The sequence below is a fragment of the Nycticebus coucang genome, chromosome 3, assembly GCF_027406575.1.
Source record: "Nycticebus coucang isolate mNycCou1 chromosome 3, mNycCou1.pri, whole genome shotgun sequence".
In the NCBI taxonomy this organism is placed as follows: domain Eukaryota; kingdom Metazoa; phylum Chordata; class Mammalia; order Primates; family Lorisidae; genus Nycticebus; species Nycticebus coucang.
The window spans coordinates 70,739,605-70,760,656 of record NC_069782.1 but is presented as its reverse complement, the minus strand read 5'-3'; the positions used below and the strand labels follow the sequence as shown (position 1 = coordinate 70,760,656).

Sequence of the window (21,052 nt, the reverse complement as noted above, 5' to 3'; positions counted from 1 at the left end):
GCCTGTAGTCCCAGCTGCTCAGGAGGGGTCTCACTATGTTGCCCAGGCTAGTCTTGAACTCATGGCCTCAAGCAGTCCTCACCCTTGATCTGTGCAGTTTGAGGTTGCTGTGAGCTAGACTGAGGCTACGACACTCTACCCAGGGAGACAGAGTCAGACTCTGTCATAAAAAAAAAAAGCAAAACAAGAAATAAGAATGCTAGGTAAATGGAATCGGCATGCAACTTTATTTTTTTTTTAGACAGAATGGGTTAAGTGCTGTAGCATCATAACTCACAGCAACCTTGAACTCTTTTCTCAAGTGATCCTCTTGCCTCAGTTTTTCATTTTTTAGTAGAGACGGAGAGACGGTGTCTTGCACTTGCTCAGGCTGGTCTTGAACTCATGAGCCTAAGCAATCCACCCCTCAGCCTCCCAGAGTGCTCGGATTACAGGCATGAGCCGCCACACCCTGTAGCATGTTACCTTTTGAGATTGTTCTTCTCACTCAGCATAATTTCCTCACATTCATGCTACTGTTCAATATCCATAGTTCTTTTTTTTTTTTTTCCTTTTTTTTTGAGGCAGAGTCTTGCTCTATCACCTGGGCTAGAGTGCAGTGGCATGAGCATAGTTCATAGCAACCTCAAACTCCTGGGCTTAAGTAATCCTCCTGCCTCAGCCCTCCAAATAGCTGGGACTACAGGTGTGTGCCACCATGTCTGGCTAGTTTTTCTAGAGATGGGGTCTCACTATGTTGCCCAGGCTAGTCTTGAACTCGTGGCCTCAAGCAGTCCTCACCCTTGATCTGTGCAGTGCTGAGATTATAGGCATGAGCCACTGCCCCCCGGTCAGTTCATTCCTTATGTTGCTGAGTAGTGTTCACTGGTCCAGCACAAACCACTCCACCCTTACCACAGTGAATACCCAGAACCCATCACTGGGGCCCATTTGAAGAGGCAGGAGCAGGGTCCTGAGCCGCCAGGCTTGCACCACAAGTCCCCCTTCCCAGATGGGGTTCTGCAGTATAAATGGGAAGGTGGTAGCCAGTCCTGAGCCTCGTGGAGCCAGGTTTAGGTAAGGGGCATAGGGCCCCACCCTGGAAGCCTGGCAGCCTCACAGAAGCTCTTTTCCTTCTCTCCTGGTCAGTCAGAGCGGCTTCTCTTCCTAATGACCACCCTGCTCCAAGCAAGATGACACCATGTGGGCTGCATCTTGGCAGGAACCCTCTTGTCTATCAGCCTATCACGACTCTGTTGGGTGGCTAGGCAGCCCCCATGCCAGGTGGGCCCTGCCTATAAATGAACCTGACAAACAGAGTGGCACAGACCTGTCCCCACCTAGGAGGGGACCCAGAGCATGGTGTGGGGACAACTGGAGGTCCCCGCAACCTCCCCAATTGCAGATGGAGCTCCAAGTGTCCCACTACCCAGCCCTGAGGCTGGACCTCCACTCTCCACTCCAGGGCCACCACAGCTCCCACAGCCTGAGATTCTGCTCCCAGGAGAAGAAACAGTCTTAGAGGGACAACTTGTGGCCAAAGCCTCTTTCTGAGAGGACACATCTAACCAAATTAGGGGAACAACATCCGACTTTCCTTGGGTACTTCAACTACACAGGCTGCCTTTCTCTGAAAACACATAGCCCCAGCCTCCCTTTGGGGCACCTGAGCCACCGAGGCCTTCCCTTCCCTGGGCCAGGACCCCACACCCTCTGTTTTTACCCCAGGGGCCCCTGAATGCATGGCCATACAGGGAAGGCACCCAGCTCCCAGCAGATGCACTTTCAGCTTCATGCTTCCCAGGCTGGTCAACGGCTGGTCAACTGCTGGGCTTCCCCAGCCTGAGTCCCTGACCTCCCAGTGCCTGGAGGGCTGACCCCCTCCCAGCAGCCAGACGATGCCCGAGCTCCGGGATCTGCCTGCCTCCAAGGATGCTCCCAGCTGCCACCAGGACCACACCTGTTTTTTATTCCTTTCTGAGACCCTGGGTGCCTATTCCTGCATGTGCTAGTCTTCTCCGAGGTGGTATTTATTTCAGCCAACACAGAGACCCCTTGCCACATGAGAGGACAAGACCTGATGCTGTCCTGGCCTGTGGGGTCCAAGTCTTGCAGCACTAGCCACATCTTACTCCTCTGACTCCTGCCAGCTAGCAAAGGATAGTCCTCACGGTTCCTTCCCCTGGCAGAGACCCTATGCCCACTTACTGTAAAGCTGTTGGTGAAATAAAAAGTTCATTCCCATAGTCATGGACAGACCAAGGCTTCCTGTAGGCAGTGGGCACCCAAAGAGCAGTACCCAGGTCTCAAGCCTGTTCCAGTAGGGGCCAAACCCCTGGCCCCTCAGACACACAGCAGCTGGGTGTTAGGGGTCACAGGCCAGGACTGGAGTCACAAGTCCCACCCAGCAGCTGTGGGATCCCAGAACCATGTCTCCATCTGTGGCCTGACTTTTAGAGTGGGGTTTATGGCTGTCAAACACCTATACCCTGAGATGATCCTAAGTTTCCATGCACTTGTATGAAATGATACCGATTGGTCCTAGAGCCCCTTCATTCCCAGCTTCCCCGTTTTCCTTCTTGGAAAACTCTAGTAAATGATCATGCCAGGATTTTGACACGGGACCACATCATTTATCTTATTCCCATCTCCTCAATCCTCAATTGGACATGCATGTATGTGTGTGTCCTGGACACCCAATAGCTGGGCTGACCAGAGACATGGGTCCATCAGAGAGCCCAGCAATGCTCCCCACAGTTTAGGTCCCAGTGGCTTCTGACTCTGCCCCATGATGCTTGCTAGTGTGGAGGCAACTGGGGGAAAGGTGTGCTGGAGGCTACAGCTTGTCCTTCTGTGTCCTCAGCAGGCACAGGCATGGCCTCTGGTGCCTCAGCACAGCTCAGAGCAGCCTGCAGCGCCTACAGCATGCACTGTCCACCCTCTTGTCCCGCCTTGTCCACAGTGACGTTGACATAAAGTGAAAAGAGAAATCAGGCCATGGGTTAAGGGAGAGAATGATGGTGGCCTGTAGCTAGGGGGCCGGCAGGAGGCTGAGTTGTACTACTGATGGGTTTGGGGGAACAGAGTATGTATGGAGGGGGCGTTCTGATTGCTCGAGAGACGTCCCAAAGCCAGAACTTGGGCTTCTGGGGACAACAATGGCCTATCAGGCCAACCAGGCTCTGGGTCTATAGAGCTCCAGCATCAGGCACTGGGTGTGGCAGCGGTGGTGTCACTGAGCTTCATCCTGGGCAGGGCAGGACCCTGCACAGGATCCACAGACATGTCCACCTCATCACCTGCACATCAGTCAAGTCCAGGGAGCCGAACTGAAGAGCTGGCTGCCCCAGAACATGCATTTCTCTTGTTTTGGATTCCTAGGGTAACAAAGCCCCAAACACCGGGTAACTTCAAACAACAGAAATTTATTGTCTCAGCTCGAGGCCAGAAGTCCAAGGTCAAGGTGTTGGCAGGGCTGGTATTTTGTGGAAGCTCTGAGGGAGAATCTGGCCCAGGCCTCCCCCTGGGTTCAGGGAGCTGCCAGTGACCCTTGTTGTCCTCTGGCTTCTGTCTATATTACTCTGATGTCTGCCTCCATCGTCACATGGCCATCTTCCCCTGTGTCCCTGCCTCCCTGTGTTTCTGTGTCCTCTCCTCTTAGGGGGCACCACTCAGATGGGATTTAGGGCCCACCATACTCCAGTGTGACTTAATTTTAACTAATTACAGTTGTGATCACCCTATTTCCAAATAAGATCCCATTCTCTGATTCCTGGAAGGATGTTAATGATGGGGAGAGGGGACCATATTCAACCCAGTTCAACCTCTGTCCCCTTCCCACTCCTTCAGAGGGCTTTTTTTTTTTTTTTTTGAGATAGGGTCTCACTCTGTTGCCCAGGCTAGAATGCAATGGCCTCCTCATAGCTCACATCAACCTCAAACTCTTAGGTTTAAATGATCCTCCTGCCTCAGCCTCCTAAGTAGCTGGGACTACAGCAGTCTGCCACAATGCCCAGCTAATTTTTTTCCACTCTTTTAGTAGAGACAGGTTCTCACTCTTACTCAGGCTGGCCTCAAGTGTCTGACATCAAGGGATCATCTAACCTCAAGCCTCAAGGGATTCTTCTGCCTTGGCCTCCCAGAGCACTGAGATTATAGGTGTGAGTCCCCGCTCCCAGCCAGAAGGGCAGTTAAAGGAGTGATGAGGAGTGGGTGCCCCCCTCCCTGGAGGGCTTGGAGGCCACAGTACCCACTGGCTTCTGCCTGCAGAGCCCCGCCCACACCTTGTCCCTGAACTCCGCTGACACATAGTAGTAGATGATCGGGTCCACACAGCTGTTGAGGGTGCTGAGTGCCAGGCTGGGCATGTAGGCGCCATAGAGGTCACCCCAGGCATCTGGGCTGGGGTTCGAGTAGTGCAGCAGCAGCAGCAGGTTGCTGGGCATGAAGAAGGCCAAGGCCGAAGCCAGCACTAGTGCTGTCAGCCTGAGTGCATGGCCATAGCGCTGGCCAGCCGTGCTCAGCGCGTGGAGGGTGGCCCCGTAACACAGCAGCATGGCCAGCAGAGGCAGGAAGCAGCCCAGCAGCGCCAGGCAGGTGAAGGCTGGCCGCCAGTGGGAGGCCTGGGCAGCCAGGGGCAGTGCATCATGGCAGATCACACGGTCAGAGCGTGACAGCCGGAAGGTCTGCCGCTGAAGGACCAGGGGCAGTGCCAGGGCAGCTGCCATGAGCCAGGCAGCTGCACAGAGCCCAACAGACAGACGCCCACCACGCAGGGCACGGGCCCGTAGTGGGTGAACCAGGGCCAGGTAGCGGTCTAGGCTGATGGCCGCCAGCAACAGCACAGAGCAGTACATGTGGCCGTAGAGTGCGACCGTGTCCAGGCGGCAGGCTGTCTCACCAAAGGGCCAGCGCTGGCCCTGCAGGTGGTAGGCGACCCGTGGGGGCAGTGCCAGGGCCAACAGGAGGTCAGCAGCCGCCAGGTTCATAAGCAGCACGGTGGAGGGCAGCCTCGGCATCTGCGTGGCCAGCACCCACAGTGCCAGGCCATTCGTGGGCAGCCCCACCACCAGGACCAGCCCGTAGAGTGTGGGCACCAGCCTTGTGGGCACCCAGCCCAGCAGCAGTGCCCGCGAACTGTCCGGGAGCTCCAGAGTGTCACTGTCGTTGGTGAAGACCTGACCTGGTAAGCTGCGGGGGTTGGGTGGGAGCAGGGGCATCGCTTCCGTGGGCCTGGCCCAGGGCCCCAGTGAGCCGTCTGGGGGAGAGAGGGTGCCTCAGTCAGGCCTGCTCCAGAGGTGGGAGAGAAGGGGGATGGAGGTGGATATGACACTGAAGGGTCAGAGCTGGGATGTGGACTCGGCTAGGATGAAAGTTCCCAAGTTCCCTGGTTCGTTCCCCCTCCCTGGCTCTGATGTATGTCCCTGCTCTCTGCTCCCCAAAGCCAGGGTCACTCACTCACCATCACCTCCTCCAGTGCTCCCGCCCTCGTCATAGATGCTGGGGGTCTGGGTGCTGCCCACCAAGGTGACTGCCAACACCAAGGACCACAGTAGCAGGTAACTCCACATGGCTGTCCTCCGGCTGCTCTGGGCTGTGGCCTTGGGCTTCCTGCCTCACCAGACCCTCATCCCCGGATTCCGGATCCTGGGCGGAGGAGCAGACTGTGTCTAGCGAGATAAACCAGGGAAGCACAGCCTTTGTCCCCTTGAACCTCCCAGCTGCCTGTGAGAGGCCCAGAATGTTGGCTGAAGCGGCCAGGCCCCTCCAAGTCACTTTGTCACCCTGAAGCGCTTTCCCAAGGGCCTAAGTGCTGGGCCAGCAAGGCAAAGGGGGGTCCCAGGCTTTAGGCCCCACCCCTAGTCCTTGTCCAGGCCAGGAAGCATCTGTGGCCCAAGTGGCCACTTCCTCTGGCGGTTCACGTATGCAGCTCCTATTCTGGGGACAGCCTCGCCGTCCAGGTATCCCCTCTGCCTCTGGCCAAGGGGAACTCTTAGCCCTTCCTGAAGCCACCTCTACTTCCTGTCTCTGATGAGCAGGATAAGAGCCCTGCCTATGTGGGTCACAGGTCAGAGCAGGTCAATGGTAGCCCCTAACATACCTCGGGTCCTAGGCAGGGCTACTCCATCTCACTACCATCTCACCCCAAAACTGCCCTTGCACCACCCCCTGGGCAGGAGCAAAGTGAGGTGCAGAGGTGGAGGAACCTTGCGAATCTGGGGTCTGCTGAGGACAGCTCTCCGTGTTCACCCTGTCCCTGATGCTAATAGTGTGCTACCCCAGGGGTCCCAGGGGACCATGCTGGTGGCCCCTGGGAGGTGCCTATCCTGGTCTTAAAGCCCCTCTGCTCCTGTCCTGGCCCACTCTCAGCCTGGAGCCCAGGAGGGGCCATGGGTGGCCACCAAGGGAGGCGACCATCTCTCTTTCAGCCCCTGCACCTTCCTGCTCCTGGCTGCTCTGTGGGGATACCCACTGTGCAAATGAAGAAACTGAGGCTCGGAGGGGTGGGTGCCCTTTTGCTCCCCAGCACACAGAACATGTCATGCCCTGGGGAGCCCCATACTGGGGCAGGGGTGGGAGTCTGGAAGCCAGGAGGAGGGCAGAAGGTTGTGGGGAAGATAAAATAAACCAGGAATGGAGGAGGGGTCCAATGCGGCCATTTCCTGCCTCTTCAAGCCCTAATCTTAGTGTTACACACTCAGGACTCAGGCACCAGCCAGGAAGTGACTGAGCAGAGTCCTAGCGAGAGTCAGCCCCCAGCACAGGGACGGGAAACCCAGGCCCAGAGCACTCTGGCCCAGGCAGGGCACTCAGCCAGAGGCTTCGTCTCCGTTTCTGAGCAGTTTCCACAACTACCAAAGACAAATTCAGCTTCACGCCTATGTTTATGAAATCTGGTGGCCAGGGACACCCTTAGCACAAGGGAAAACCAGGCCTGGACCTCCCTGCTCCCTTCTGGGTGAGCAGATTAGGAAATCAGGCTGGGGAAGCTGGGAACACTGGCAACTCAGGGATGCCAGGGCAGGGTCATTTGGTGATTATGCATCAAAGTTGTGACGCAAACGCCTGTAGCCTCAAGTCTGGGAATTTCTGCCAGACACACACGCACAGGAAGACAACCAGAGTGGGGGATTGCCCAGCCATGGCCACTCTGGGAACAATTGTGCCAAATCGGGGTAGGTGGGGAATCCCAGACATGGCAAGCAAAATACCAGGGCTGTGGGTGACAATGACACCATTCCAATTGGACACAGGCTGTGCCCAGCCACCTCCCAGAGGACGCTTTACAACTGCTTTCGGGGAGAGGAACTCAGGGTGTCTGCTGTCTCCATGTGCTCCTTTGTACTGCTGGAATTTTCTTTCTGCATGTTTCTTTCCATAAAAACTCAGTTTTTAAAAAAAGGCAGACTACTATTAGGCTTAAAAAGGAAAGAGATTCTGACACATGCTACAAGGTGGATGAACCTTGAGGACAGTCTGTGAAATGAACAAGTCACGGAAAGATAAATACTATGTGATTCCACTGTGTGAGGTCCTTGGCGTTGCCACATTCACAGACAGAGAGAAGAACAGTGGGTGCTAGGGGGTGGGGAGAAGGATGGGGAGTTAGTGTTTAATGGGGACAGAGTGTCTGGGAAGAGGAGAAACTTCTGGAGATGAATGGTGGTAACTGTTGGACAACACTGGGATTATACACATCACCGCTAAACTACACCATGAAATATGGTTGTGATGTAAGTTTTGCTATGTGTGTTTTACTACAATTCAAATAATTTTTAATGGGGGGAAACTGGCAAACAGACATGGGTTGGTGGCTTATCCTGAGTTTCTTCACCCTTTTACCCTTCAGGACCCTCTGGAAGCCCTTGAGTGTGGTCCCTACCTGGCCTTCCTCTCTCCTCAGGGTGTCCATTGAAAGATCAGGGTCAGTGGCCAAGTTAGACATCACACAGGCACCCACAAATGTGGTGCCACCACACGTCATTCCCAGGCTGGGCCTCACCCTATGGACAGGAACTTTAATCCACCTGACTGGCCAGAGAAGATCCTGTCTTGATCCTGTCTCACCAGGTGCCACTGGTTACACCCAAGGTCACACTGATGGCTGTGTTTGGGGTCCAGCCAGCCCAACTTTGATTTCCTATTATTCCTGTCTGGGCCCCAAATCAGAGTCCATTTGTTCAACTGTACCAAGTGCCCAAACTCTGTTCAAAAGGAGCTGGAAAACCTCAGGGCCGGGCAGAGTGGGAAACTGGGCTATACATCCTCATCTGCCTGGATCCCAAAGGCCCTGGGAGAAAAGGGAAGCCCAGATGGGGAAGGCTACTGACCAAGACCTTGGCCTGCACATCTATCCCTACAGCCGCCCACCTAGCCTGACCCCACCACAGCATTCTGAGGCTGACTGGGAGTAAATGTTTTTAAAATTTATTTTTTATTTTTATTTATTTTTTTGAGACAGGGTCTCACTTTGTTGCCCTCAGTAGAATGCTCACAGCAACCTCAAACTCTTGGGCTCAAGTGATTCTCTTGCCTCAGCCTCCTGAGTAGCTGGGATTATAGGCGCCTGCCACAATGTCCAGCTATTTTTTAGAGATGAGGTCTTGCTCTGAGCTCAGGTAATCCACTCACCTTGGCCTCCCAAGCGCTAGAATCATAAAAATTTATTTTTTAGAGTAGTTTTCTTGTTTGAGACAAAATCTCACTCTGTCACCCTGGGTAGAGTGCCACGGCGTCATAGCTCACAGCAACTTCAATCTCTTGGGCTCAAGCAATCTTTTCCTTGAGATGGGGTCTCACTCTTGCTCAGGCTAGTCTTGAACTCTTGAGCTCAAGGGATCCGTCAACCTCAATGTCCTAGAGTGCTAGGATTACAGGAGTGAGCCACCATGACCGGCCTTACTTTTCAGAGTATTTTAAGCTCATAGCAAAATTGAGCAGAAGGTACAGTGTTCTCATATACCCCTGTCCCCACACATGCATAGCCCCCAGTGGTGGATTTGTTTCCAATGATGAACCTACACCATGTCTTTATCACCCAGAGCCCCTAACTGACATTAGGGGTCACTTCTCATGCTGTACTTTCTATAGATTTGGACAAATGCATAATATATGTGTCCACCATTATAGTGTCAGTGCCCTAAACATCCCTTGTGTTCCACCTACTCATTCCTTCCTCCCTCCAAGCCCCTGGCCACCTCTGATCTTTTCACTGTCTCAGAGTTTTGCCTTTTCAGAACGTCAGACTTGGAACCACAGTCTCCACACAGCCTTTTCAGGTGGGCTTCTTTCAGTTAGTAATATATTCCTGGTTCCTCTGCATCTTCTCGTGGCTCAATTGTGCATTTCTTTTTAACGGCAAATAGTTCATTGTCTGGACAGAACATGGTTTATCTATCTATTCACCTGGGAAGGACATCTTGGTTGCTCTCAATTGGGCAGTGATAGATAAAGTTGCTATAATTACTCTCCTTGTGCAGGTTTTGTGTGCACACCAGCTTTCACCTCCTTTGGGTGAATACAAAAGCACAATTTGTGGATGGTATCCAGTTTGCTTTTTAGAGCAATCAGTCTCATTCTCAGTGATGCCATCAGCTTATAAAATGCTGGTTGTATGTTGCAAATAGACAATGAGACAAACACCTCACTAGCAACAGAATAAATGTTTACGGAGTCTCTCACCTGAAATGTCCCTGCTTTCTCTGAAAGCATCACACTCTTCAACCACCTTGTCATATTTGAGGTAGAAGGGGTGGTGCAGGTCACATGGCTGGTTTAATGATGCTGATGTCTGGCTCGGCGCCTGTAGCTCAGTGGCTAGGTGACCAGCCACATACACTGGAGCTGGTGGGTTCGAACCCAGCCCAGGCCTGCCAAACAACGACAACTACAACCAAAAACAAACAAACAAAAAAACAACTGGATGTTGTGGCAGGCGCCTAGAGTCCCAGCTACTTGGGAGGCTGAGGCAAGAGAATTCTTAAGTCCAAGAGTTGGAGGTTGCCATGGCACTCTTCTGAGGGCGACATAGTGAGACTCTGTCTCAAAAAAAACTAAATAAAAATAAATAATGTTAATCCTTCCATCACTGTGTGATGTGGCTTAGAGCAACACACTTTCGTGACTTCACATTTCCAGGGGTCAGGGGTCTAGGCTTGGCAGCCTGGGTCCTCTGCTCCAGGTCACATGAGGCTGCCATTGAGGTGTTGTCTGGGCTGTGCACCCTTACCTGAAGCTCAGGGTGCTTTTCTGAGGTCACCTGGCTGTTGGCAGAATTTAGGCCTTAGCGGTGGTAGCTCCAAGGTCCTGCTCTTGGCTCCTGGAGGCTACCTGCTATTCTCTGGTGTGTTCCCCTCCACAGCAAGGTGAGGATGTCCTCAGAGCCAGTGAGTAATGAACTCTCCACTCTCACATTGTCATCTCATCAAGGCCATGAATCCCACCCACTTGAGGGTAGGGGACTCCTGTGACCAGTGCCCTTCCTGAGGAAGGCCAATCTGGGGGCCGAGAGGGGATTCTAGGCACCCATGACATGGGTTCCAGGCAGAAGAAACCCCCCCAGGGGCCGTGATCCTCTGGTGGGGGTGTGGTCGGACTGGGTGCACACAGCTACTCAGGGAGGGCCAGCCAGTCCTGCTGTGGAACTCCCCAGGGCTGCAGGCCAGAAGTAGAGCTGTGTGGGCCTGTTACCTGGGAGCAGGTGTGGGGGTGTAGGGGGCGGGTTTCAGGCCTAGAGATGAGGAGATACGCAGTGAAAACCAGGAGGTACGGGGCAGCTGGGGGGCACCAAGGAGCACAGAGGGTGGTTTTCTGGGGCTGCCTAGTGTAGGTCTATCAGTACAAGCCTGGACACACAGGCCAGGCACAGAGAAAATAGAGCAAACATCTCATTTTTTAAATCAGGTGTTGTACACACATTAGGGCAGAGGAGATGCTGCTAATTTCTACTTAATTTGAAAACTGAGTTGGGCAAAAATATTCTAGAAACCACTTCCATGTTGTGCCAAGACAGGGGTGGGGTGTAGGATGAAGAGCCCCCAGTGGAGGGGACCTGCTGAGCAGGGAGGGCTCAAGGGACCCTCAGGCAGAGTTTGGGACTGTCCATGAGCCAGGTAGGCCCAGCACTATGCAGGTCCAGCCCACCAACCTGGTGGTAAGAAGTTGGTGGAATTTTCACAGAAGGGACCAAGAGAACCTCAGGGCTTTACATCAATATTTACTTTTTAATTTTAATGTGCAAATAAATAGAAAAGGAAAACTACATTCAAAACAGCTGCAAAGGAAAAGGGCAAGGCCCAGAACAGAAATTCCTCAAAAACAGAAGAGATGCTCTCTAGAAGCATGCGGGGCAGGGGCAGGGGTGACGAGGGGAGGGGCTCAGCAAGGGTCTCCAGCCTTACCCCAGGCCTGGGAGGCTCCACCAGGGATAGCGCAGGCACAGGAGGGGCCACAGGCTCAGCCAAGGTCTGGTTCAGGAATCCTGGTGACACAGAGTCCCTTCTTAGGAAACAAGGATGCACACACAGTGTGTGTGTCATACACGAGGAGACGCCGGGAGATCCCAAGCAGGCAGGTCAACCTTGGAACCTCCCAGGCCTGGAGCTAGGAAGCATCCGGAGCCTCCAGTTCCACAGGAAACCTCTAGAAACATATTTCTATCTCCTGGAACCCTGCATTTGGCACAACTCTACAGCAGGAAGATGAGGGTTGTGGCTGGGCAGAGGCAGCTGCTGGCTACAGACGTGCAGGGCCCAGCTGGGGTTGTCACCATGGGAGGGATTTGGACAGCTCCAGTCCCAATTGGTTAGAGTTCTTGGCATAGAAAGCCTCTATGGGACAGTCGCCTTAGCCCCTCACAAATGGACAAAACAATCCAGAGATGCTGTGCTGGCCTATGTGGGTCCTGGGATGGCAGGGAAGACACCTGGCTCCCTGGGGGCAGCTGCAGGAATAGGGTGTCAGGGTGGCACTCAGAGTTCCACAAAGAGAGATCTCACACCCAAAGAGCCCGGGACCTGGCTGCTGCAGAAGTTATACTATGAGCATGAAGGAATAAATGTGTGTGTCTGTGCGTATCTCTCTCTCTCGGACATCCACCTGGGTACACGACTGAGCCTTTGGGCCCTATGGCAGGAGCCATACAAGCTGGGCAGGAACATGGGTCAAGCAGAACCCTCCTCCCATGGCCTAGACTTTAGCTACTGGATGAACATAGGGTTTGGCATCTCTTTTATCCAAAGGGCAGACTCCAAAGGCATCTCCTGCCTGCTTTAGGCCTTCACTTCAAAGTGGGACCCTGACGGGGTGGCTGAAAAGGGCTCATCTTGCTTTTGAAGTCACTGAGGGCCTCTTGAGCATCAGCTGGGCCACACTGATGGCTGAAACCTTAGCTGACATTTCTGACAGCTCTCAGAATGTTCCTGAAGGACTTGCTCAGGTCCACCCAGAACCTGACTCCTTCCTCCTCAGGGTCTCTCAGATGCCGACCCCTCCCTCCCAAGGGCATCTTGACAGGCTCTTCACCTTCAACTTTTCTAGGACACCTATGAACACAGGACCAGTAGTGCCGCCTGCCTGCTGGGGATTTGGCACGTGACAGAGGGGCCAAGGCAGGTGCACAAATATTGCTTGTTCCTTGGCCGGCGCGTTCACCTAGCCCCTGTAGTGGGGGCTGACCCCCAGGAGGCAGGGGCTCAGGTTTCGCACTCGACAGGGCCACGAGAAGCTGAGGCACTGAGGGGGCACTGCTCTGGAGTGCTGTCCCACAGCAGCAGGGCCAGGAGACATCCTCCTCAGGTCATTCATGAAAACACATTCAACGGGACTCAAGCCAGGGCAGGTGGGTGCCCTCTGAGGTGTGGGTAGGTCAGGGTGAGGCTGGGCGGCGGCTGTACTGCACGCGATAGCGGGTCACGGGCAGACCGTGAACGTGCACTGTCTCACAGAGCGTCTTGCAGGGCACCATGTCCTCGTCCTCTTCACCCATCAGCCAGTCCTGCACCAGGCCAGCTGCTTCCACTGTCACGTTGTCTTCCAGCCAGCGGCTATGCCACTCTTCAAAGTGCTGGTGGTGGCGGAGCAGCACCAGCGGTTGTACCTGTAGGAAGGGGAGCAGATATTGTCAGGGCAGTCAAGCACCCTCAGAGCCCCAGGATGCAAGGTGGCGGCGGGGGTGGGGTGGGGGGGCATTGGGAGGTCCATGGCAGGAAGGTTGGCACCTGCTTGGCACGGCAGAGGGTGCCACGGCGGTACATGTAGTCCTCAGAGTTGACGATGAACACCATCTTGTGTGTGCTGAGCTTGAAGCGGCAGTCCACATCACATGCACTCTCCACCCCCACCAACCGCTTCCAGGAGCTCCGGGCCTCCCCGCGCAGGGCCCGGGCCTGCTCACTCTGCCACCGGCGGCGGAACTTCTTGAGGTTCCTGGGAGGAAGTGAGGCCCAAGGGACTTGGGTTTGCAGAGCTGGAAACCCTCGTGGCCCAGAAATAGTGGAAGATGTGTCACCTCCGGGGTGGAGGGGAGTGTGAACTGAAGCAACTGAGAGAGACGCCACCTGGGACACACCACTGGGATGCAAAGAGTAGCCAAGAACCCACACTGATCTCAGAGCTGCTGTCCCCACCTGGCCTGACTGCTCCTACCCATCCTTGACCTGACCCTGGCAGCTCTGGCAGCTTCTGCCCAGGGCTGGGCATTCACCCTCTACCCAGTGACTCATGGTGGGGTCTCAGCCTGGGACTATCCCCTCAGATCATACCTCTCACTGCCCTGGGGTTACTGCTCTGCTCCCTCTAGACCTCAAGCCTTAGGTGGGCAGGGCCACACCTTAGCACAAAGCAGGTGCTCAGGAAGTGCTCCCAGAGGGATAACACACCATTATCCAGCCTCCAGGAGGACAGTGTGGGGCTCCTGGGCCCATAGGGAGGAAATGAGTGAGCATCAGCCTTGGGGTCTCTCACCTCTGCAGGAACACAGGTTTCAGGAGGAAGCCCTCAGTGGGTGAACTGGATGTGCCCTCAGTCCCCACATATTGCTCCACGTACCGGGCCAGGTGCTGGGGACAGGGAGAACACAGCTTGTGGTGACCCTGCATTGGTGCCATAGGCTCCTTTTACCCTGGACCCTGGGCTTGGGGTGGGGGTGGGAGGGTTCATTCCAGCCCCAAGTGTCAAAAGAATAGCAGCTATTGAGGACTCTGACCTGTGATGGAAACCCCCTCACAACTCCCAGACTATATACAGCTTTTAATAAAGGACCGGGAACAGCAGGACATCAGAGTCAGGTCGTGCTACAGACAAACCAGGCTGCATGGTGACCCCTCTGTGCTCCTCAAGTGGTAACTTCCCGAAGGGGGACTGAGTGGGAGGGAGCTCCTCACACACAGAGACCAGGCCAAGGGAGGACACAAAGAAAGAACCAGGAGACGAACAACAGGTAGACAACTGGTATGAGTTGGAGTGACTGACAGGTGGGGCTGGAAGGGGACCCCTGGTATAGGGTGGGCACAGCCTGCTGTGTCCAAGTGACCTTCCATCTATACATCACCCTGTAGAAGCCAGCATTTCCTCCAGAATCAAACTTAATTATTAAAAAACATGTTTCCTGGAAACTCCCAGAAGGTGCCAAGTATGCAGGCACTGCACTCCTTTGCCTTTGAAAAAGTTTCCTGGTGGGGAGTCCTGTGGCCCAAGAGCCCACAGGTGAGGGTGGATAGGTGCTGTGACAGGAGTCCCCCTGCGGAGTAGGTACCAAGGGAGCCCTAGCTCTTGAAGACAGTTTGGGGCCTGCTGGCCCTGCACCCCTACCCCAGCACTGTGGACACAAGGGCACCTTTCAGTTTCTCCAGAAAGCTATTAGGCAGACATGGTATTCTAGACCCTGCTTTATAGATTTTAGCTGCTTCAGTTAAGGACAAAAAGGCGGCAGCAGCAGCAAAAAGAGTTTTCTTTCTTGTTTCTTAGACACAGAGTCTTGTTCTGTTACCCAGGCTGGAATGCAGTGGTACAATCATAGCTCACTGCAGTCTCCAATTCTTGGGCTTGAGTGATCCTCCCTCCTCCGGCTTCTTAGTACCTGGGACTATGGGGGTGCCATCACACCTGGGTAATTTTGGGAGGGAGGAGGGGTAGAGACAGAGATCTCGCTATGTTGCTCAGGCTGTTTTCAAACTCCTAGTCTTTACTGATTCTTCTCCTTCAGTTTCCCAAAGTGTTGGAATTACAGATGAGAGCCTGGCCCCAGCAATTATATTTTTGGTGTACTTTTTTGTTTACAGACAGTTGGGCTCCAAGAAAGGTTTTAAGGCAGCTACATGTAGGGAGACCCACCCTCCTGCTTTGAAGTGGTTCTCTGCACACAGGAATTTTGGTGGCAACACCTGCAATGTCCCAGGCCATTTGAGACAAGTTAGTCACTATAGTGGGGTAAACAACATCCCCAAAAAGACATGCATATTCAAATCCTAACCTCTAGTACCTATGAATGTAACCTTATTAAAAAAATAAAGTCTTTACAGATATAATTAGTTAAAATGAGACCATCATGGAGTAGGGTGAGCTCTAAATCCAATGACTAGTGTTCTTACAAGAAAAGAATTACAGAAATACACAGTGAGCCCACATGGACAGAGAGGCAGAGACTGGAGTGATGCAGATATGGACAAGGAATGTCTGGAGTCATCAGAAGCTAGAAAAGGTAGGAAAAAAGGACGAGAGCCTATAAGAGTCAACACCTTGACTCTGGACTTCTGGCCTCCAGAACCATGAGAGAATCAATTCCTGTTGTTTCAAGCCATGTTTGTGATCATCTGCTATGGCAGCCCCAGGAAATGAGTGACATGCACACAGGTGAGACCTTCTGGCAGGTTACATGAGAGGCCAAGGCAAGCAGGAGCCATGGAAAGAGAGAAAGAGGGGGATGATGAGGGCTGGGCAAAGACCCCCCAGCTGCCTCTGTGACTGCTCTGGGGACTTGCACAAGTCTGTCACCAGGGTGGGGGAGGCGAGTGGGGAAACATCTGTCCATGTGGAATGTATGGCTTGGAGTATGGGTCATCAATTGGTGATCGGGAACTGGAATGCTAAGCTGGCAACAACAGATACGGGGAGTGCAGGGGGGCACAAGCCCTGGGGACACCTTGGGGCAGGAGTCGGGGGCCAGGGCAGGCAACGAGGAAGCCTGGCTCTCACTTCACTATCCTAGATACACCTGCTGGCTCCTAAGGGGTCATCTGCTCTTTGGAGATCAAGTACAGGGGCAGGGAGAGAGACAACTCCCCACCCTGCTGGGCTCCCAAAGGAGAGAATTCAACCCAAAGTGAGGTTTCTCAGAGTAGATGCTGTGTTCTGTGCCTGGCTAGCAGGTGGAGGGCCCTCTGGATAGGAGCCTATGCTGCTGCCCTCGGTTGCCCTCCGCCACCCCATGGTGTGTTTATGACATCACCTGGACTTCCACAGGGTCCTCTGTTTGGGCCTCCTCGGTGTCCAGGAGCTCAATGGTCATGATCACCTGCCCTTTGCGCTGGAGAAACATCACCTGTAGGGGACAGGGGACACAAGCAACCTAAACTGGAAGAGCCTGGCCACTCACAGGACAAGAGTGCAAGGGCACTAGGACCCCAATTCCCTGAGGCCCTAATGCTTCCCTGCAGGACTAAGGCCCTCCAGCAGCTGAGCCAGAGGCCTCTGCAGCCCAGGCCTGACTCCAGAGTGGGGTGTGAGTGGCTGGCTCTCTCCTGCTATGGCTGGGGTGCTTCCTCAGACTGCCTGCACTTGTTCCCACGGCTCAGCATGTATCCAAGTGCAGCTAGCCTCTCACCTTGAAGCAGTTCTCGTCGGCCATGCACCGCTCAGCCTTCCACTGGTAGCTGGTCTCCCTGGCAGCACGGACGCAGCGAGAGGAAAGGTTCCCGCCAGCAGCCCCCCGCTTCTTCTCATTCAGGTAGAGCTCCACTACCTTCAGGCAGATGTCATCACTCACGAGGTGATGCAGCTGGAGGAGAGGGAGAGCAGTGGATGCCCAGCACCCACCCTCTTCTGCTGGAGCCCCTACTCATCCAAAGGGAAGTCAGCAAAGGCCTGGAACTCGGTAGGACGGAGAGCCCGTGACGTGGGGATGAAGGCCAGGATCACAACAGTTTACCTGGGTTGATCTCAGAGCCATGTACAGACTAGATCAAACCAGATCAGATGAGAACAGACCAAATTAGACTGGGCCAGACCAAGCCAGTCAGGACCAGTCTTACAAACCCCATCTGGGTATAAGAACTGTATGGAAAAGACCTGGAAGACACACCCAGGTCAAAAACAGTGCCTGGCACATGGCAGGTACACAATAAATACCAGTTGCTATTGCTAAAACCCAGAAATGCTGATTTTTAAGAAATAGTGAGGTAAAGTGTCAGACACAACTTCAACAAGGCAGGTTACAGGCCAGACACAGTAGATCATGCCCGTAATCCCAGCACTCTGGGAGGCCGAGGTGGTTGGATTGCCTGAGCTCAGAGATTAGCCTGAGCAAGTGCAAGATTCCATCTCTAAAAAATAGTCAGGCGCTGTGGCAGATGCCTGTAGTCCCAGCTACACAGGAGGCTGAGGCAAGAGAATCACTTGAGCCCAAGTGTTTGAGGTTGCTATGAGTTATGACACCACGGCACTCTACCAAGGGTGACAAAGTGAGACTCTGTCTCAAAAACAAACAAACAAACAAAAGAAAAACAACAAAAACAAGGCTGATTACAAACGTCAGGGAGGATGGGCCCTAGGTGAGTACCTGGCCCAGGGGTTTGGTAGAGCCACAGCAAGGCAGTTTGAGGCCCTGACTGTAGCATGAGCTAAACAGCTCCTTTTCTTTGTTTTTCTTTTGAACAATTTCTAGAGGAGATATTTAGGGAGATACGGCATAATGCTCAGCCCCCAACCCCTGTGCAGCCCCCTGAGAATCCTTTCCAATTTGCCCTGTGCCAGTTTCTCCATCACCTGGGGGGTGGAGTGCACACTGTGGGGGAGGGAACCATTCCTGGCACATAGAAGGAAAGTGAAGATATCAAGATGCAGGGGTGGGTTTTGATATGTCTTTGTGGCCAAAGACACAGGGCTCCCAGCCATCAGTGGCAACAGGGCAGTCTCAATAGAACAGACAGTTTTCTATAGGCTACGGTGTCCCAAGGACCACAAAGGGATGACAAGGCCTCAACCACATGAGCCATCAGGAAATGTAACTGGAGCCCCAATGAGATTCCTCTAATCCCCAGAAGAAAAGAAGACCACAGGTAAGGAGAGAGTGGCCTTGCCTGCTGTTGGTGGGAGTGAACCACGAAACTGGATGCCTCCTCTGGGGTTAGACACATCTGCCTGCAACTCACCCCAGGGGCAGAGGCACATACACGCACAGACATCCAGCAGGAGACTCACTGCATGGGGTACCATCCATGTCTGGCCTCAGAAGGCCAGTGAACAAACTGTAGTTCATTCCCAGGAATCCTTGGCAGGCGTGTGCATTGAAACACACAATCTCACAGAAAGACAGTTCTGGGATACAGCCAGACACTGTGTACTTCTGTTTATACATGGCTCAAAACCAGGGAAGCTACTTTAGTACAGGAATCAGGGTAGTGGGTGCCCATAGATGGGGGGGTGGTTGGGAGGGAAGACAGGGTGGTGTGGCAGGGAGGTTCTGTTTTTGAAAACCCACCACACTGCCCACTTTGAATTTGGGCACTTTAATGCACATCTGTATTAACTTCAGTAAACAGTCTTTCAAATCTGGAAAGAAATGTCTTTTCCAAAACATTTCTCGTGATTGCATCTGGAAGGGAGAATAATGGCATTATTGTTTTTTCCTGCTTTATGATAAACAACCTTACTTCGTAACCAGAAAACAAAACTTGCGATGAGCAAACAATTTCAGCAGAAACCAAGCAGCACCCATGTCCTGGGACCACACCTGGCTCACCTAGGGCTTTCGCTGTTCATATTTTATGTGACTGGTTTCCTCTTGTTGACATTCAGCTAGGGTCAATTTTCTGATCCCCACCCCATTCCCCTTCCACAGGAGAAGTGGGTTCAGGTTTTTTACATGTTGTCAATGTCAACCTGAAGAAAGGTTTGTCAATAGGGACTCAAAAACTTGGACATAAATGTTCACAGCTGCACTATTCACAATCTGCAAATGAATGAATGGATACACAAAATGTAGCCTATTTGTGCAACAGAATATTACCCAGCCATAGAAAGGAATGAAGCACTAATCCATGCAAGGGGGATGAAAAACAGGACGGTTAGTGAAAAAAGCCAGACACCAAAGGTCACACACAGTGTATGACTCCAGTGATAGGAAATGTCCAGAAGGGGCAAATTCAGAGACAGGAAGCACATCAGTGGCTCCCAGAGGCTGGAGGAGGGGCAGTAGAGAGCTACAGCTCATGGGGATGGGATCTCCCTTTGGGGTGATGAAAATGTTCTGGAACTAGACAGAGGAGGTGGCTACACGACACTGTGAATATAACAAATGCTACGGAATTACATACTTCAAAAAATTTCACATTATATGAATTATAGCTTAATAGAGAAAAAAGGGAAAGGTTTGCTATGCTAAGCATGGAGCTCCCATTCCAGCCTAGGAGTGCAAGAAGGGCCAATTTCCAGCATCCTGACAGGTAAGCCCTGCCAAGGACACAGGGGACCCGCCCTGCTCACCTGCCGTGCAATGTTCTGCACCAGCTTGTCCATGGTGAAGCCGATGTAGGCGTGGATGGTGAACATCTCCCGCAGGGTGTCCTCATACTGCGTGGGGTCGATGCTGCCCTCCAGCAGGCTGCGTACCATGTCCAGGAAGGCCGGGTAATACTCTTCCAGCTCCACCTCACCTGGAGGGGCGATGGGAGCAGTGTGGCTTTCATTCACTCTTCTCCTAGTGGGGTGAGAATATGCACAAGCCAAGCCCCCGCACCTCAGGACCCCAAGAAACCCACATTGGCCCTCACCGGCCACCCCGGGACAAATCTGGAATTGCCAGAATGTTTGTGTGCGTGGCTACCCTCTGAGCCTTGGCCTTGTGACCAAGGAATGGCAACCAGCCACACCGCTAGGCATGGTGGCTTTACACGACCGGGGAAGGCTGGCTGGATAGCTGCTACATGTAGGAAAGCTGCTGCCACTCGGTAAGGTGACCTCCTACCCTCATACTGGGTAAGAGGTATTTGGGGACCCCTGTCTTACTCTGGTAATTTCCCATTTACAATTATATAATTACTATGAAATGAAAAATCAGAAAAGAAAGCAGGACGTCTCGGATCAAGAGCTCTGACCCGGCGCCTACAGAAGCCATGTGCGCCTTACTGGGCTGCTTCAGTCGCAGCTCCATGGCAGGGTCACTGCCCTTCTCCCTGCGGCCCTCACAGAGCAGCTTCTCCCGCTCCTTCTCGGTCCGATACTCTAGGAGCTGCTTCTGCGCCTGGCGGTAGATCTTCAGCAGCCTTGAGCACAGGGTCTGGTGCAGCCGCAGGAAGAAGTACCAATTGTTGTTGGCAAAGAAGAGGCTATAGACATCATCCAGGGGCTTGTGGGGTGGCGGCAGTGGCGGTGGTGGTGGCTGCTCAGCAGCCGGCATGTCCCCAAAAGCCCCCTTCTCCTCTGGGGGGCTGCTCTGTGGCCCAGGCACTGGCTTTTTCCGCTCTCCAGGGTCTGCGCCCTGCCCCTGGGGGCTGTCCCGGTCTTCATCGGCTGACTCCTCAGATGCACCCAGGTCCAGCTGCTGGGAGAAGAAGAGGCTGGGCACGAACTGGTGCAGCAGCTGGTGGATGGTACCCTGGTCCTCCTTCTGGATGGCCGGCTGTCGCTTTACATAGTAGCTGATGAGGGCTGCTGCATCCTCTAGAATCTGCCGGTCCTCATACACAAAGATTAGGTGTGGCTCACTGGAGGGGGCACTCCGGCCCTCCGAGTGCTGCTCCTGGTGCTGCAAGGGGATGGGATCACCATTAGGTGGGAGGTGACCCAGCCCCAAGGGGACCCCACCCCCCACCACGCCTGCCCACAGATTGCTGTGAGCAAGTGGACATGTGTTGCCCAG

General features: G+C 53.6%; 3 protein-coding genes across 10 annotated transcripts in view; 1 reads left to right on the top strand and 2 right to left on the bottom strand.

The window, feature by feature from the left end:
- CPAMD8 (C3 and PZP like alpha-2-macroglobulin domain containing 8) overlaps positions 1-2,553 on the top strand; it is a 94,529-nt gene extending 91,976 nt beyond the window's left edge. Inside the window, exon 42 of one of the 6 annotated variants that reach the window (XR_008379033.1) lies at positions 1,129-2,553. Coding sequence is in view for 5 of the 6 variants with exons in the window: in XM_053586181.1 (XP_053442156.1) it covers positions 1,133-1,247 (115 nt within the window). In the remaining variant the exon portion in view is untranslated. The remainder of the gene's footprint in view (positions 1-1,128) is intronic. The other 5 variants (XM_053586181.1, XM_053586177.1, XM_053586176.1 and 2 more) reach the window with 5 other exon arrangements.
- A 161-nt stretch (positions 2,554-2,714) lies between these two features.
- F2RL3 (F2R like thrombin or trypsin receptor 3) lies at positions 2,715-10,698 on the bottom strand. Its single transcript, XM_053586187.1, has 2 exons — positions 5,441-10,698; positions 2,715-5,236 (listed from the first exon to the last, which is right to left on the bottom strand). Exons 1-2 carry the CDS (start codon positions 5,547-5,549, stop codon positions 4,170-4,172), a joined length of 1,176 nt encoding a protein of 391 aa, XP_053442162.1. The 5' UTR covers positions 5,550-10,698; the 3' UTR covers positions 2,715-4,169.
- Positions 10,699-11,177: 479 nt separating this feature from the next.
- Positions 11,178-21,052, bottom strand: part of SIN3B (SIN3 transcription regulator family member B) — a 49,709-nt gene continuing 39,834 nt past the window's right edge. For all 3 annotated transcript variants that reach the window (XM_053586183.1, XM_053586184.1, XM_053586186.1), the window contains 7 exons: positions 20,320-20,938; positions 19,678-19,847; positions 16,799-16,972; positions 16,424-16,516; positions 13,942-14,036; positions 13,197-13,404; positions 11,178-13,075 (listed from right to left, as the gene is read on the bottom strand). In XM_053586183.1, coding sequence (XP_053442158.1) covers positions 12,845-13,075; positions 13,197-13,404; positions 13,942-14,036; positions 16,424-16,516; positions 16,799-16,972; positions 19,678-19,847; positions 20,320-20,938 — 1,590 coding nt within the window. In that variant the 3' untranslated portion in view covers positions 11,178-12,844. The remainder of the gene's footprint in view (positions 13,076-13,196; positions 13,405-13,941; positions 14,037-16,423; positions 16,517-16,798; positions 16,973-19,677; positions 19,848-20,319; positions 20,939-21,052) is intronic.